We start from the raw sequence: 17,746 nt of genomic DNA on the forward strand, positions 1-17,746 counted from the left end.
GCAGAGTCACACCCGCCCTTTGTCCAGAGAGTAACCCATGAAACCACAGAGACTGACTCAGAGGCCACAAAGGCTCTGCCTAAATCCTGGGTCATTCCTGTTTCAAAGGCAGGGGCTGTGTGAGCTCCTTAAATGGGCATGTAAGAGTTTATGTAAGAACACAGGTGTAGTATAGCAAATGAGAATGTCACCAGTGAACACAGGATGTGTCGTCCTAGGAAATCCCGAAGAAAAGTGAGTGGCCTAATAGACTCAGTGAATTCCATGGAAGGCAGTTGGATGATCTCCCAGATGAAGCCATCCAGTGGAGGCTTTGTAAGCAGTTACAGGATTTGACTCTGGCTGAACCTCTTATTTGAGTCAGTTGGGAAGTTACTCAACTTCTCTAATTTCAATTTCTTTAGCAGTAAAATATAGAAAAAAAAACCAATCTGCTTCAGAAGTTGGTCATGAAGATCAAAGACACAATGTTTAAGTTCAGGGTAAAGCCCTCAACTCAAGTCTTGGCAGCTATGTAGTGAACCTCCCCTCCACCCCAAAATATCCGCTGTTTGGGAAAAAGACAGTAACAAATAACAGCAATATGCATAAGGGCAAGACAGAAACAAAGGCAAACACAGGCAGCTGTCTGTGTGCTGAACGGGAGCAGTAAAGCAACCTTTATTAACGCATATTACAGACATTCACACCAGATATAAGAATTACAGCACGTTCTACAGAATAGCTGACAAAAACAAATATCATCTGATTTTATTGTTGTAGCATAGGACACAGTAGAAGACAGCAAAATTCTACACAATTTGAAGAACTCAGCAACAATTGTCAATGGTATCTCTTCCATTTCTTGTTGTCCACATTTATTCATCTCACAGGTAATCTGTCAATGTCCAGGCCAAACTTCAAGCATGCTATATTAGTGAAATTCTGGCTCACAATAAGCACTACCACTCATAAGCATATGGGAAGGCAGAGATGTCTCTAGAACCTGAAGTTCTACCCTGTCTTTACCTTGTGTCCTTTGGCCCATTGTATGGTTGCTTTGTACTTTCGTTTTGTTAAACAAGAATGATCCTGGCTTCAATTGATCATTGCTGTGAGCAAATGTCCAGCACTTGGTGTGCACTCCCCTCCTCCATCTTTCCCAGAAGGAAACATGGTGGCCATCACCATCCTCATTTTACAAATAGGAAGTTTAAGTCCCAGAAGCTTAGAACACCCAAAGTTTCATTTCTACCACTCTCCTTTCTCTTATTCAGTCACATAACTTCAGAAAAAGAAAGCTCAGTGGAATAAAGATTTATTTTCTGCTTTTTAGTGTGGATAAACTACCGAGACTTTGAAAGTCGGAGTGAGCTTTAAGAGGAGCAATAAGCAGTCTAAGAACACTTTCAAATCCTCAAGAGATGTTAATAACAGCAGTTCTGCTCCTCCAAGATGCCCAGAGCAGAAATGAACATTCAGTATGCTTTGACACTAGACTCTCCAGGACTCAGTACACATCTGCCCACTTCAGGTTGGGCCTGCTGGGATGCCAGCACAAGGGGTGGGCTAATGGGCTGGTGTTTGATACTGAGAGCAGCTACGTTTGCCCGGCACACAGCTGTACCGGAAGCCCTGCTCTACCAGCAGTCACTCAGACCTGTGCAAGAATGAATGGTTCATGCTGTGACCACATAGTGCTTTCAGATTTCTGTCACTTTCCCACACCTGAGCACTTAGTCTTGGGTTGATGGTAAAGTGAGAAATTAAAAACTGGGTAGCTTACAACTGGGAAGCAGGATGACAAGCTTTACGTTCATAAGAAGGAGATAGTTAAGCGACTAATTTAAATGGCTTATACAACACGTAGAATAACTGCTGGTATATTATTTCTCATTATTTAAGTAATGTATGTGTGCTTGTCTCACTCACCTAAAGTTCTTACTATTCCTGGAAACGCAGAAAACATTCAATGGTCTAAGGTTTAGCAACTGCTGAGATGCATGGAAACCGAGCATTGGATCACAGCAGTGCTGTGAATTGCCTGTAGCCATCTATTGCCTATAGTCATTCCTATGGCAACAGTTAAGTCACAGTCTAGTTAATTAGCATACAGAGAATCTTTCTAAAAAATTGTGTTGAGTAGTAATTTGAGTTACAGATGGTTGTGAGTTGTCATGTATGTGCTGGAAATTGAACTCAGGTCCTCCAAAAGAGAAGTCAGTACTCTTAACCATTAAACCACTTCCTGAGTCCCAGGTAGAAAGAATCTCTAGAACACACCTGCTCCTGTGTTTCTTGGGGTGTTGGTCTAGCACTGTGTGGCTATTCCAGCCTAGGCGGTAAGGGTGCTGATGTATTAAGTCCTCCTTGACAGTTCAGAGCACATTTTCTAAGACACCTCAAATAATCAACCGTCTGTGCTTTAAGTACTAAGTGCTTGGTTCTACTTCATATAGACAGCTTATCTCAGAGCAAAATCCTGCTAGAATAATAACTAAATATAGACATCTCAGGGCTTTGTAAGGTTCACCCTGAAATGACTGCTTATATTATCCGGTGCTGCCATGTTTGCACAGTTGGAGTGATTATACCAAGAGGCACTTACTAAGAAGAATTATATATTTGCTTTTTTTTGAAGTCATGATAATTTGATTGGATTCTAATCTTAGGAAGTATTTGTGAGAAGGGAGAAGAGAAAGGAGAAAGGGATAGAAAGCAAGGAAGAGGGGAAATAAAGAATGGAGAGAGAGAAAAGAGGGGATAAGGGATAAAGGGAAACACAGAGGAAAGGCACGGAGGGAGGCTAAGACTATCATTTGAAACTGCTGCTGAAATAGCCCAATTTTATGCCAGGGCCAACCTGAAACAGGAGGCTCATTCAGCATCTCATTTTCAATATAGTCTTGTTTTTTTTTAGGCCACACTGTCTGCAGCCCATCACTCTCAATCAACACTGATCTCCTCCAAAAACTATCCCCATACCTGATGTTTGGGGGCAAGGCTTTGTCTTAGTAGGTTACCTTATATGTCTGTCACTGGTTCCATCTCAAAACTACATTTCTAACAAGTTTCAGGAACACACACTTTCCTAAAAGTTTTCCTGGGTAGCTTAGTGGTAGTGGCTAAATTCCAGTAGCATCCTGGTCTGTGATTGCCTCTTGGTGTATTCCCTCCAGCTGTGAAAACATGGTAGTGCAGAATAATATACACATCCTTGGATTTTTCTAGAACCCAGGATCCTTTCTCCTACCAACGCTGGCTGTCCATACTGAGACCTACACAGAGACAATGAAGCAGTGCCTCTATGCCTAGGACTTAATTCTGCAGTCCCGAGTCAATTATTTTTCTATGCAGTACATCAGAAACCTTTCCCTTTTGTAAGTGAGAAGAATATTATAAAACCATCTGTGAAAGAAATACAGGGTGAACCTGAAAGGCCATTCTAAACTTTGTTTAGGAAAACTAGTTTTCACAGGTTGGAAAGAAGGGTTTAAAGAGAAATTAAATCAATCACATCTCCACACAAGTTTGGGCACTCCTAGGAAATGAAAAGTATCTGTCAGTAGCATCCAATTCTAACAGAGGATGGCAAATTGGGTCATAATTAATCTCCAGTGTGAGTTGCATGTAGGACAGCATGCAAAACCTTAATGAAACAGATTGTATTACAACTTTTACTTCATCTCCAGGGCCCCTCAGAGTAGGAAATCAGATAAAACTGCCCTTCTTCCTGTCCTCCACTCTTGGTCTGCTCTTCCTCTTGTCCTTTCCATTTTCAAACCAACAACAAAGGCCCATATACCACACTATCCTACGTATAGTTCTATCCAAATACCTCTGGGGAAAAATACATGGTACATGTGTCCTGATGTATCCCGGGTCACCCAGAAAACTGCAAATCGCAGCTGACATTTGCATGGAATTACCTCAGCTTGGTCATGGGGACAAAAGCTGAAGATAAGCTCCCAGTAGATTTTATCTCTATGACACCCTATTAAAGTGGGAAAGGAAGCAACCACGGTGAAGTTCCAAAAAAGCGTGTTCAAGTCAGTCACCAGGTTCTGTTTTGGGTCACTGTTCAGACAGCTGCTCTGTAGAAATAAATTGGGTAAGCTGTTGTATGCATCCTAAAGTGAAGTCAGGCTTTAAATCAAGTGCGGAGTAAGCATTAGGCTGGGAACAAAGGGTCCCAGTCATGGAGAGACCTCAGTTTCCTCATTGTAAAGTAGGGTGGCAGTGCTCCATGTTCCCTGGGAGTGTTGTAGTGTGTTGGGAGGGTGATAAGGAACCTGCGTTGGTGTCTGGAGTTGATCTCAGTTCCCTTGTTATAAGCAGGTGGCAGTGCTAGTCAATCTGTAGAAGGCATTGGGAAAGAGCTGAAGGGATCCTGGATTAAAATTGACCTAACTATGAAATTATGAGCAAAAATGTATTTCTGTGTGTGATTTCACTGAGTTTATCCAACCCTGCTTCCCAAAAGTGATTAAGAAGTGTTAAGTTATAAGGTTGGTGAGATGGCTCTGTGGTTAAGAGCACTTGCTGCTCTTCTAGAGGACCCAGGTTCAATTCCCAAAATTCTCATGTCAGTTCACAACCATCTGTAACTCCAATTTCAAGGGGTCCTATGCCCTCTTGTGTTTTCTGTAGATACAAAAGGCATACATATGCACATGGAACACCCATACACATACAACACAATAATTTTTTAAAAAGTTGAAAGAAGCATTAAGTGTTACTCAAATTCAAAAATTCATCAGTGTTGACTGAGCTCTCATCACTCCATGTGACTATTCAGGCCATGGAATGTGTCTTGGGCAACAAAATCCAGCATGCATATGTCTTTTTCAGGTCTAAACATTGAATGTTTAAAAACTAAGCTAGGGTCAACGACTATAGAGCTGGATAGACGGCTCAGAGGTTAAGAGCACGGGACACTCTTCTGGAGGACAAAGTTCACTTCCTAGTACCCCCAAAGTGGCTCACAACCATCTGTACCTGCAGTTCTAGCAGATCCAAAACCCAATTCTGGCCCTCACAGGAGCCAGGCACACACTTGGTGCACAGACATACATGAAGGCAAGACACCCATACACAAAAAACAAAGTGATCTAGATGCTGATTACAAATTTACAAAAAAATGTTATATGTTTTATAGAGACTTAATAATTTTAGACTCCAAATCTAGGTTTTACCATTAATAAACAGACTTAATCTTATGCATGCAAACCTACACTAGAAATACTTTGTCTCCAAACAAGAAAATTAGAAATGATTGGTATAAATGACTACTCTTTAAAAACTAATCCACAAGTGACTCTCCTTCCATCAAACGTTGGTGATTTGTATTTGGAAAGGATTTTGAAGTCTACAAATTAAATCACTTAGCTGTTTCAACTATTCTACTGGCTTTTGGGGGGGTAGGGGGTCACTTGTTTGTTTGTTCTTTTTGTTTTTTAGATAGTGTCTCACCTTGTACCCCTTCGTGTGCCTGGAACTCATTAGACAGACCAGGCTGATTTCCAGCTCGTAGAGCTCTGCCTGCCTCTGTCTCATGGGTACTGAGATTAAAAGAATGTACCACCACACCTGAACAAGTTTTCTATTTTTATTTCTCTTGTTTTAAATGTATTCTGTTCTTTCTCTGTCATTGCACCTGAAAAGTAAAGACAATGAACTAAATACCTCAAAAGCCTCTCTTTTCAAATCCATCTACCCACAGCATTGGGCATCTTCCCCTCAGTATCTATTGTTCACTTGGAGATTAGCATAGGCCAGGCTCCCCTTTCACATTAGCAAGGTTGTAGTTCTTTTGTTAATGTGAACAAGTCTTTCTATCTTGTCTCTTGATCTACCTGCATGCTCTTGAGATATTAGAACATCAGTGGCAGGCATGATTGTCATGGGTTCCCCTTTGATATGAGCAGAAGTTTCACAATGTCTGTTTCATTTTCCTTAGTTCAAAAGGCCAATTTTTCTAGAGCCATGAAAGGATTCCTGTATTTGTCCAGAATATGAAGAAACCACCATCACAGATAGTGGAAAAGCCAACTTGGGTGGATCAGCAGCCTGGCTCCCGGCTCATGGGTGTTTGGCAGTACCCAAGAGTCCAGGCCATCAAAGCTGCAGTAAATCTGGTCCACTGGAGTCCCACTTTCAAGTCACCCAGCAACATTAGGAAGATGTTTCTCCCACATTTATAATTAAGTATATTTTCTCTGGGTGTTAACTGTCAGTCTCTCCTTATATGTCAGGCATTTGCTTAAATAAAGCATTGGGTGCATAGTCTTCTGCTTTGAAAAAAAAAATATATCTCAGGTATCATTCCTGTCTTATGTGGACGAACAAGCTTTGCTAAAGGTTACTGCTGAGGAGTTAGAGGGTCTGTCATAACTGTCATTATCCTGAAGAAAAGCAGAGCACATGTCACAGGACTGGAGTAGCCCCACAGTAGTAGCCCCACAGTAGTCCTCTACTCTATAGCAATGCTGTTGCCCGTGAACTCACCTAGCAAAAGCTATGCTGGCAAAGGCTGTGCAGCAGACAGCAAAGAGAGTGAGAGTTGTGCCTGTCCCACCGTAGCTGTAGAATGTGAGGCTTTAGAGTTCTACAAATGCAGCTTCTTGTGACAGAAGGTATCTAACCAGGTCACCGCATTCACATCTACAACCCCCTCAACTTTATAAACAAGAAAGGGGGATCGTGGGAAATAGCAGTTCTCCTAAAGTCAGGTTGTCATCATGTTGTCTTAGGCTGATAGTGTTTGCCCTGTCCTATTCTCAAGCAGGTCTCTTTGCCTCCCACAAAGGCTGGTTCCCACTTGGTGCCCACATCTAGATTTGAATAACGGCTCTTGATGCCCATAAATGTCAAGAGAAGCAATATTCCCTCCTAGTTACTAACTAAGACTAAATTTTGGTGCCAAGTTACAGAGAAGCATAGTTTTCGAGACAGATAAGAAACTGAATACACCACAGTACTGCTTGGGAAAATGAACAGTGTAATAATCTAATATTCTTAATTTTATGTACATTAATATACTATATATCATTTTTTACATGAGTACACATAGCATTTAAACATTTTACTGAACAAACAAGAATTTACAACAATATTACTGCCTCGAGGGCAATGTGATCTTAGATTAGATCTATACTTTAACAGAGAAAGAATTTAATAAGCTTACAATAATAGAAACACCAACATTTAAAACAGAATTTATAAAATAATTTATATATATATGTTCCCCTAATAACATCTATAGAAAGAAATGATTTGCATTTGTGAATGTGTGCAACAAATGGCATATTTTTTAATTTTTAGGTAATAAAATAATTTAGAAGCAGTTCATGCAATGCTCAAAGCAAGGGGTGGTATCCATCAAGATACCCTCTTCCTTTGACATCAACCAGTATCAGACAGATGGACCCTAAGTACCACAGGTGTGTTTGAGTACAAGTTGCATGAGTCTCCAGGTTATGTTACACGGATATCACCGTACACTTGTTGGTATCCCAGGTCACAACTTCAGTCCTCCATGAGAGGAGTCAGTTTACAGAGTGATTCCATGTCTCTACTGGAGTCTACACATCTTCACTCATGGTAACTAACAGACCTTCCTTGTCTTCACAACTTTACTCTGATATTTCACAGAGTGTCCCCCATGTCCTACAACATAAACATCCAGCAGGTAGGACTTGCCAGGCTGCAGATCTTTGATTGTCTCTGTGGTCGCTGCTTCCTGTGGATTTTGGCTGTGGAAATATTTGCAGAGGACCTTCTCTGACTTCTCCCTGGTGTCTGGTCCGAGGCATCGGTTTTGCTCTCTTCTCTTCCGGTCTTCGCTGTAATTCGCATCCACTTCCTTTCTGTAGATACAAAACTTCCTCCTTTCTTGAGTGCCTAGCCAAGCCACGGTGACTGAAGAGCAGGTGCGTAGCTTATCAAAGGCTTTGATTCTCGTGTCTTCCGGAAGAGAGGGGAAAGCCTGTTTATTGGGCTTGGTGGTGGCCAGTATTTTCAACATAGATGTTCCTTTCTTGTTGCCTTTCAAACGAATGAGGTATTTTGCTTTGGGTTTTCCTCTTAGCCGGAACTGTCGAACGCCTTCCACACTCTGGGACAGAATCAGCTTCCTGTCTCGTCTCACTTGAACTTGAACAGCGTCCAGACAGGAGTGAATAAAGAAGCTGGCTTTTTGGTGAGAGGAGACTGGAGCAAATCGCAGAAACTTTGTTCCCTTCCTTTTAACAAACACGTCTGTGACCCTTCCATCTTTTAGCTCCACTATTTTCCGTTTAGCTTCCTCCTTGGTTTTGGCAAAAGTACCCACGTAAGCTGTGCTCAGGTTGCTGTTGGTATTGATCATGAAGACATCAAAGTAGTACTGGGTGTCCGGCTTCAGGTCAGAGACTGTGAAAATGTTTTTATTTCCTATGCAGATCTTCTGAATATCAACCTTTGGCCTCCAGTAGCCATGGCGTCCCACTTTAGGGGAAGGCTTTGTCAGGAAGCTTCGATCTTTACCCAAATTATCTGTTGGAAATCCAAAATGGGCAAAGTCAAAAGGGCTAAAGTCCAGGCCAGGTTTGGGTGCCATCATGAAGGCATCATCTGCACCTAGCTTTGCTTCCACGGCACAGAGGCTCTTGAAATTGTGTTCCTTGTTGATGACCACACAGTACTCAATGGGTTGTTTCAACAAAGAGGCCGTGGGGCTCGGTTTCCAGACCAAAGTGATTGTGGTGCGTCCCAGGGAGGTCACATCAACTCTGGGGTCATATGGCAATTCAGGGTATGGCTGATCAGATTCTGGAGTCGTGGTGGCATATATTTTAAAATGTGTGTCTTTCTCTGTTGAAAGTAGCTCTAGCTGATATAAACCAGATGGGGAACTTGAAGACAGAAAATACTCAACATCATTGCCCTTGTAGGAGAATAGTTCTGTACCCTCCAAGTTAGTCTTCTGCTGCTTTTGCTGATCAAGGGGTTCAGGGTCACCTGGAGAAGAAGGGAGAAGAATAGGCTGAGTGCTACGGTGGCTTGTCAACCTTAGATTATGTTTTCAGACATCTCATGTTCATATCAAAGGTAATGACACAGTCCTAGCAAAGACAATGGCACCAAAGGAAGCAGGAAAGTCACCAAAATCCCACCAGAAAGTCCTATTTTTATTCTTGTGTTGTGGAATATTAGCTTAAGATGTGTTACACTCATTTATGCTGTTGAACATTTAATGATGCCATTCTTTCACGTTGCATTTGTTTAACTCTGTAAAGGTGTCTTACTTTGCCTGTCTAAAACATGTGATTGAACTAATAAAGAGGTGAACAGCCAATAACTAGGCAGGAGAGGGATAGTCAGGGCTGCATGCAGAGACAATAGAGAAGGAAGGAGGAGCAAAAAAATAAGGAGAAGAATAGGAGAATAGGACACCAGGGACCATCCACACAATCAACCATGGAGTTAAAGAAAGATATACAGAATAGAGAAAGGTAAAAGCCTAGAGGCAAAAGGTAGGTGGAATAATTTAAATTAAGGAAAGCTGGCTATAAATAGCCCAAGTTAAGACCAGGCATTCATAAGTAAGGATAAGTCTCAGTGTATATATTTGGAAACTGGGTGGCAGGCCCCCAAAGAGAAAAAACAAAATAAAACAAAAAAAAAAGCAAAACCAAAAAAAAAAACCCAAACCAACAATACTCTTATACTTCTATCCAGTTTTTCTCTTACATGTTTTTTTGAACAGTTAATGTAATTTTCACTTATTTCTCTTCCTAACTTAATAAAATATACCCTCATAAATATATGAATCTAGATAAGCCTCCAGTTTTAAAACCCCATTCTTGCTTATGTCATAAAATAATACTATTGATTTATCTTTTTCTATTTCAAATGGTGCCCATGCATGAGCAAAGCTTTGCTTAATTTAAGTTATTTCTTCAGGACAGAGTGCAGTTAGAGGAAAACTTAGAGCAAACTTTCTAAAGACTATTAATCCGATGTGAATGAAAATGATTCAAACATGTTGCTTGCACATGGCCCATTGTTCAAATCTCATGACTGATAGTGGGACTGGATAACCGGGTTAAAATACAGGGCATAAAGTGCCAGTAAAGGTGCATAAGGAGCAGCGTTCAGAATTGGTTCCCAGGGTAATATGGAGGAAGTCTTAAAAACCAAAGGGATTTTTCCCAATAAAAAAAATTGGCTACCGTTAACATCAATGCCATGCAAATATAAGCATAAAATATCTAAAACCCGATAGAATGCTGGGTGACCAGAGTGAACAGCTTTTTTCTAGATTATTACCATAAATTGAAAATGTATAGAATGATTTATTCCAGAATTATAGGAAGAACAGAACTATTGAATCCATTAATATCAGAGTATATATGCACCCTTTACTTCCCAGAAATGAGACATTCTTAACCTTGCCTGAGCCTCAAAACCACCAGTAGGGAGCTTTTTGTACCCCACAGCAATTAAGCCGGATCATGTGGGGTTGAAATGCAGGCACCTGGAGCTCCAGATGCTGCAAATATGCAAACAGGCTTACAGACAACAGACACAGAGGCTGTCCAAACCGCTCACCTCCACACTCCCGTTTGCCTCTTTTACTTTACCAAGATCCATGTCACCTCATGTCATTTCTCCGTATCAGGCACCAGCATCACATGGGCAACTGGGCTGTCTCCCTTCCTTGCAGAAGGCTGTGGGTTTCAGAGCTCTGAGGTTAGGTGATCCTGCCACTTACCTGATCCATCTGCGCTCGCCTCCTCAGGCAGCTCCTGAAGGCTAAGCTTCCACTCCAGAGGTGCATCACAGGGTGTCACAGTGACGGACAGTGGGGTGTTATCCTCCTCGACCATGAAGAAGTACCTAGGGGTAAGTTCAGACCCCATGATGATTCTGATAGTGACAGTCAAGACTTACCAGAAAAGCTACTTGATTTTCATGTTTTTACCCATTTATCCCATTTCAGCAAAAACATAAAACTATGGAAGTCCAATGGTTCAAAGGCCAAATGGAGTTCAGCAGCCAAACTGAACATCAACAAATACAATCCAACCACAAGCCAAACATCAACAAATACAAGGAGGTAATAAAAGGATATTCAGCCAAGTGTTCTGTGTTCAAGATGAACTCTTGTCTATACACAGGAATTCCTGCCATAAGATAAGTCACAACCATTAAGCATTCCCTGTGTGCCCTGTAGCACTGAGCTTTGACACGTGTTTGTGCTACCTTGATGGCACTTTGACATGTCATCCACGATGTCAAAAAATCAGTTTCCAACATCATATCCCAAAATGCATCCTTAGCCTCTGGCAAGATAACAGTGTGTATGTGTTTATTATTTAATGTAATTAAGTACATTAATAATTTGAAAACAAAATTTAAAAAAGTTCAAAACATTCTGCTCTGTTTTTTTTAACCCCTCAGACAATTTTTATGGTACCCCAGAAGACACTTTATGGAGAATAAAAATATCATTAACCTATAAAATGATGCATATTCTAACTCTAAATTGCCTTAATGATCTCATGTAATTATGTTTCAAAGGCTGTAACTCTGCAAATGAGGGAAACTGGTGTCGGTATTGGAAAGCTCAGCGGTGCCCACTGGTTCTATGGCAAAGGAGGTGGGTGGGCTTCACTCCCTGTGTGCAGGATCAGCTCAACATTCCTCTCGTCCTTCTTCTCACACACCCACCAGTGACACCCATGCCACACTGGCTGCATTAAACACCCACCAGCGACACACACACCACACTAGCCACATTACTCCACCTTGCTGACTCTGCTCACCTCCCAAGCATCTAATCGCCTCTAGTGAGCCTGAGTTGTCACATAGATGTCCCTTTTCTATTTGTTCTTGCTCTCATATCATCTCACCTGGATGTCTGGTTTTACCTTTTGTGTGTTAATAACTTTAGGGTTTAAATCTTGAACTCTTTCCATCTTCAATAGGATACTGGCATTTCAAATTTGAGACATCTAATCTGAATTCCTGCTGACCATCCGTTTTTAGTAGATGACAACGCCAACCTTCTGGTTATTCCAGAAACTCATCTTTGAGTCTCTCTTGACTTTTTTTTTCCTACTTCACAGACAAAATAACAGTATTTTTTACTTTGTCTTAGAAATACATTCAGACAATACTGCTTTGTCTTCACTCCCTCTGGCCTCCTGACTAGGCTACCTGTTTTCACACTGGAGCTTTTAATTTTGCAAACCTTAAACAAAGCCTCCCTATCCAGACAAACCCCACCTCCTCTCCAAACCCTCTGAGACCTGGGCACTTCAGAGTAGGCATCACAGGGCTTACAGTATCCCACATGTCCAGCCTCAATTGAATCTATTCTGCCATGGCTTCACTCAGAGCTTTGTTATCTGGTACTGTGTCCCAGCTCCAGCCTGGGGCTCTGCTCTTCGCCCAAGCAGAGCACTCCTCTAGACCAAGGCCTGAGAATATGTAGGCGCTTCTTGCAGCACTCTACCCCAGCACTGTTGTGGATCTATTTGGATTCCATACGTAAAATACTTCCTTGCTAATGAGTGTCTCTTTCAATTTATTTTTAAAGTATTTATTGACCCTTAACAGATTATATGTTTGTTTTATTCCTTTTTAAATTTTCTGTCTCCCTCGACTAGACTGACAGCCACAAGAGGGCAGCCATTTCTTTTATTGCTATATACTCAGACACTGAAATAATTCAAAATAATTGTTGAGGGAATTAACCAACTGTGATGTCCACCTTTAAATCATTTAACTACTTTTTTTTTCCATTGAAACAGGAGCAATCTCTATAAGCATCCTGTTCAAAGTTTCTAGAACCTGATGAAATACTGGGCGACCAGAATGTGAACAAGTCTTTCCCAGCTTTTACTGCAGGTTTTGAGTGAAGTATGGAGAATTTCTTATTCCCAAACTAAGAGAAAAAAAACCTCACTAAATAGATCATTGCATATGTCAGAGTTCCTTTCTTGTGTCTAAGCTTCACCGTTTCTCACAGGCTCCTATACCACTTCCCAAGTACCATAACTCACAAACATCCTTCATACAAGAGCAAGTATCAGGCTTTATGTTTAAGATAGGGACCCCCAAAGGAGCCACAGCATTGTCATGACCCTGCACAGACCTTGCATTTTACATGTATAAAACACAGTTGTTGTTGTTGCTGTTGTAGTTTTCAGTTTTGAGCCCCTTCACGGCTTTATATTTTAGCACTGAGAAAGTCTGTAACTGATCTCACGGTCAAGCATCCTCAGTGGGGTCCTGCCTTCCTCACCGGGCTCTGGTCTTATCTCCATCTCTCTGGCTTTTCATGCTGTAACCACATAGGTCTTCTGTCATCTCCCAAACACTTCTTATTCCTGGGTCTTTGAAATGTGTTTTTTTGTTTTGTTTTTTGACAGCCTCGCCTCTCTGCCTTCCTCAAATTTATATTCTGCTTCTTCAGAAATGTCCTTCCTCACTCATTCCAGGTGTTTGCATGTTGTCTCTCAGGGCCTGTGTTGCTGATTTCTCTCATTCACTGCACCTCGGGATTACATGTATTTGTATTGTTACTTGTTTTCCTATTCCCCTATGGCCCGCTTAGGGCTCATCTCCCATGTCACTATATGTCCTTTGCTTAGCATGCTAGTACAGATTTCTGCATAGAGCAAGCACTTGCTGGAAATTTTGGAATGAATGAATTACTAAGTCAATGAGCTAAACTCAACAATCTCGACAGCCATCTTATTAGTCTAGCCTGAGGATATTATATCTAGAATCTGTTTTTGTTTGAGTACATAGAATCCAAACAAAAATAGAAGTGTTTCTCTACACTATTCCGAGATGAATTTGGAGATGGCAAGTGATATGGATTAAGACAAGACAGACTGAGGAACGTATTAAGCAAATGCAATGTCTTAAGAATAATGCCAGACAACTATCTAAAAGGACAAATAGATGATTCAGCTGTTTACTGTGTAAAGTCTGATTGCCACGGCCATCCACACACGTGTCAGGACATTTACTATTTAATTCTGCCTGCTGTCTGAAGAGGGTTGGTTTGGTTTTGGTGGTTGCTTTTGTTGTTGTTGTTGTTTTGTCTTTTAGCAGGGATGACATTAAGCTGAGCCTATCATATCACAGAGAAAGAGATACAACATCAAATAGTGTCTGGAATTTGGTAGTTTACGTCTTTGCTTTTTATTTGAGTATCACAAGATAGCAATGCCATAGCCAAAAACAGCAGTCAAGCAAATCTCTTTCCTACTTTCTCCCTTTAAGAAAACAGTCTATTCCCTTAGCTAAGCAACTGTATGTTACTAACTTGATGACAGACCATGACTGTCTGTACCGCTCAAGGTGACCATTGGGCAAGTACAGCCATAGGACATCCCAAGGTAACACTTTCATCTAAAAGCTTGCAAGTTGGGGAAAAATGAGAATCCTAACCAACTTCAACTCAACAACATGGCATGCATTTGTTACTAAGGACCCTAGCACACGTAGAACAGAGGGACGATAAGAAGTGATTGGGCACGATCTCTGTGTTCAGATATGTACTGCCACGTGAGGCTGGTGGAGATGAAATCAACGAGGAAGCAAGAATGAGGGATGCATACTACAAACTATCCAGCTTTGCAATTGATGTATAAACATCAGAACAACTTGTACACTGGATGTCTTTTCCACAATCTTAGGAGACATTTTATCCTAGGTGGAACATCAACAATGGCTGTGTGTACTTACCACTGTATATCCCCAACTCCAAAATTAAGCTTCATCTTGGAGCTACAATCAACCTAACTAGTGTAAGCAAGCATTTCACTCAGTTATAAATACAAAGGGCCTTAAAATTTTGTTTTGGGAAAACAATACAAAACTAAGAAATTAGTATATGAAAGAAAGAAAAGGAGAAGGAAGATGTACTAACAGTTATGTAATGTCATATAACAAAAACATGTTTTGAAGAAAAAATGTCATTTTTACTAACACCCTTAGAATTACAACTTATTTAATTTTTATAAGATCAGAGGATAAGCCATTTGTTTGATTAAGTGACATGATTATGTAATTGTAAGCTGTATTTAAAGACTACTAAAAGAGAACAGAACCCAAGTGTATTTGGGAATTCAAAGTTATGCCTAAAGAAAAATTTTGGTTTGTTCTCATTCACTCAGCTATTTCAAGGACAAAAATGTAAACTGTGCTCAATGACAATTCAATTAATATTAAGGAGTCCTCTGAAGTCATACAAGGCTTTGTGTATCTTTTCTTATTCTCACAGACCGAGCCTTTGTGTGGACCATGGCAGCAAGTTCCTGCTAAGCATTCATCTCATGTTTTTGGTCTCATGAATACTACTTAATTAATTAAAATGCTCATAATTATTTATACTTCGAGTCACTTCTTAGTCTGCCATGTTCCCTCACACAAGTTACCTTACTCCAGTTATTTGAAACAATGCCCATTTCACCGCTCAAGACTGGCTGGCCATTTGTGCTCATTCCAAGTCATCAGAGGGTGAGATAATGGGGTCTTTAAACAGAAGAGCTTTAGAGAACCATACTTCCTCCCGAAATTGAAAAGATGACATGAAGATCCTTTCCACCTCAGTCTTTGCTAAGTCGGTTAGGGGAACAATTCTATTTCTTGGAAAGTCAATTTATCTCAGGTTAAAATGACAAATTGCTCTGGTAAAAATTCAAAAGACTAACAATGAATGCCAGAGAAGACTTAAAGCATGACAGCTTCATAATTTTAAATATAATAGTTTGTAGTATGTCATTTCTATGATATGTGGGTATAACTTTTAAAGATAGGCATATTTGGAAACACTATGGAACCCCAGTTGTTTACTGTAGAGTGAAAGAAATGATCACCATTTTTCACCATTTGAGTCTCTCAGAATTTCATCCTACCTCCTGGTACTATCCTTCCACAAATACAAATGTGTGAAGAACCATATATGTTGAATTAATTTCAGTTTAATCCTACATATTATACATAATCATACATAATGCCACTCATAGGTTGACTTTGAACACTCCATTTGGAAGGCTGTTGTCTTCTATGGAGCCTCTTTTATGGACACTGATCAGCAAGCACTGTAAGGACAATACCTTCTAGGTGTATCTTTAAAGAGGTAACTGCTGATTTCAGCTCCATCTGGAATCACAGACGAATCATGGAAAAATGTCTTATCCCGGATCTGCATCTGAAAAAGTTCCTCATCTCGGGTGGGCAGCTTTTGGGTCCTCGAGGTGAGCGGCAACAGGAGCCACAGCAGACACCAGTGGAGCAGCAGCATCCTGGGCACAAGAGACAAGCGCTTCAATTAGTTCTGCAGGCAGACACTGGATCCGTAGGAAACTTCCTGAAGGATCAGCACTCTTGATGTAGACAGAATCAGTGATATATCATGTGCCTTGAATATGCACACACAATCTTGACGCAAGTCTCTTATTTCATTTTTTCTTCAATTTATTTCATAATATTGAGAATAGATATACTATTATCTCAGACTTCAAAAAAACATTTTGAAATGAAAGAACTTTTGATTCATTAACTTCCTTGAGTCCTAACAGAGAAAATCAGCACTTCATTATGACAGAAGACAATATCATCCTTACTGAGGAAGTTCTGTCAGTGTCTGGAAGCTTAGAGGACCACCAAAGGTCTTTCCTTTCAAGTTTTAAAAAATGTTTGCCCAAGGTTGGCCAGAGTTATCCCTCATCAGCAAAGTTACTAGTCACTGACATGGTTGAACTTCCAGCCTAAGTCATAGAAACCCACTAGAAGGTGGAAATATTTTACACATTATTTTTAAATTCTTGCTCAAACGTTGACTCAGAATTTTGAAAACTATTTTACTTATAACAATATAATTTCATAAATTAGGGATTTTTAAAAAATGGCTTCATCACTTGTAAAACAATTTTTCAAAGCCATAAAGTAAATTACTATATTGATGTCTAATTGTTACAACAAACAGAAGCACATTTGCATACAAATTTGCATGACAGAAACTGGGCCTCAGATCCCAGCCAAAGAATGAACCACCAGACCTTTTAGTCTTTGGTCTTAACTTCTTAAAGGATCTTTGCAACTGAGTTATATGGTGGCATTGCCACTGACTTCCATCACAGTTCCCTATCAATAACAAAGGCGCGTCCTCTACTGCATACACAGACAAGGCTTCTGTCAAAGCCACTGGTTTCCTAAAGACTCAGTTATGTGTAGGATGGCCTAGATAGACACAAGGGTTGACATGTTAAGTGAGGTTTTGTTCCTCGGATGAACTCTTCTAATTCTTTCTTATAAAGTCTTGTAAAGAATTACTTCCCAGAAATTCAAGAATTAGAAAAATACAATGGTTTTACACTTAAGTGCTTTCCATAGTGAGAAAGTCAAATGCCTATGTTTGCAATATTTTGAGTTGAAGTGGATCATTTAAAAAAGCTATTACTATAAGTTTGACTAATTGGCCTTGGCTTTAAAATATAGTTTGACTTTAATTTTGTCTTTTTGGGGAGTGTTACCAACAAGAGAGATGGTTCAGTGGTTAATAGCACATACTGCTTTTCTAGAGAGCCAAGTTTTGTTCCCATCACCCAAGAAGGGAACTCATAACAGCCTGTAACTCCAGTCCCAAGGAAGTCATGACCTCTTTTGTCTTCTGGATCACCCACACACATGTGAAATTCACTCATACAGAACATATACACACATACAAGCACATATACATAAAAATAAAAAATGAAAAGTT

The 17,746-nt window shown here is 40.3% G+C and overlaps 1 protein-coding gene across 1 annotated transcript in view; it reads right to left on the reverse strand.

The window, feature by feature from the left end:
• Positions 1 to 627: 627 nt before the first annotated feature.
• Ndnf (neuron derived neurotrophic factor) overlaps positions 628 to 17,746 on the reverse strand; it is a 44,971-nt gene continuing 27,852 nt past the window's right edge. Inside the window, exons 2-4 of the mRNA XM_075983931.1 lie at positions 16,101 to 16,289; positions 10,736 to 10,860; positions 628 to 8,979 (exon numbers count right to left, since the gene is read on the reverse strand). Coding sequence (XP_075840046.1) covers positions 7,586 to 8,979; positions 10,736 to 10,860; positions 16,101 to 16,288 — 1,707 coding nt within the window. The 5' untranslated portion in view covers position 16,289 and the 3' untranslated portion in view covers positions 628 to 7,585. The remainder of the gene's footprint in view (positions 8,980 to 10,735; positions 10,861 to 16,100; positions 16,290 to 17,746) is intronic.

Source organism: Microtus pennsylvanicus, chromosome 8, assembly GCF_037038515.1.
Source record: "Microtus pennsylvanicus isolate mMicPen1 chromosome 8, mMicPen1.hap1, whole genome shotgun sequence".
Lineage (NCBI taxonomy): Eukaryota > Metazoa > Chordata > Mammalia > Rodentia > Cricetidae > Microtus > Microtus pennsylvanicus.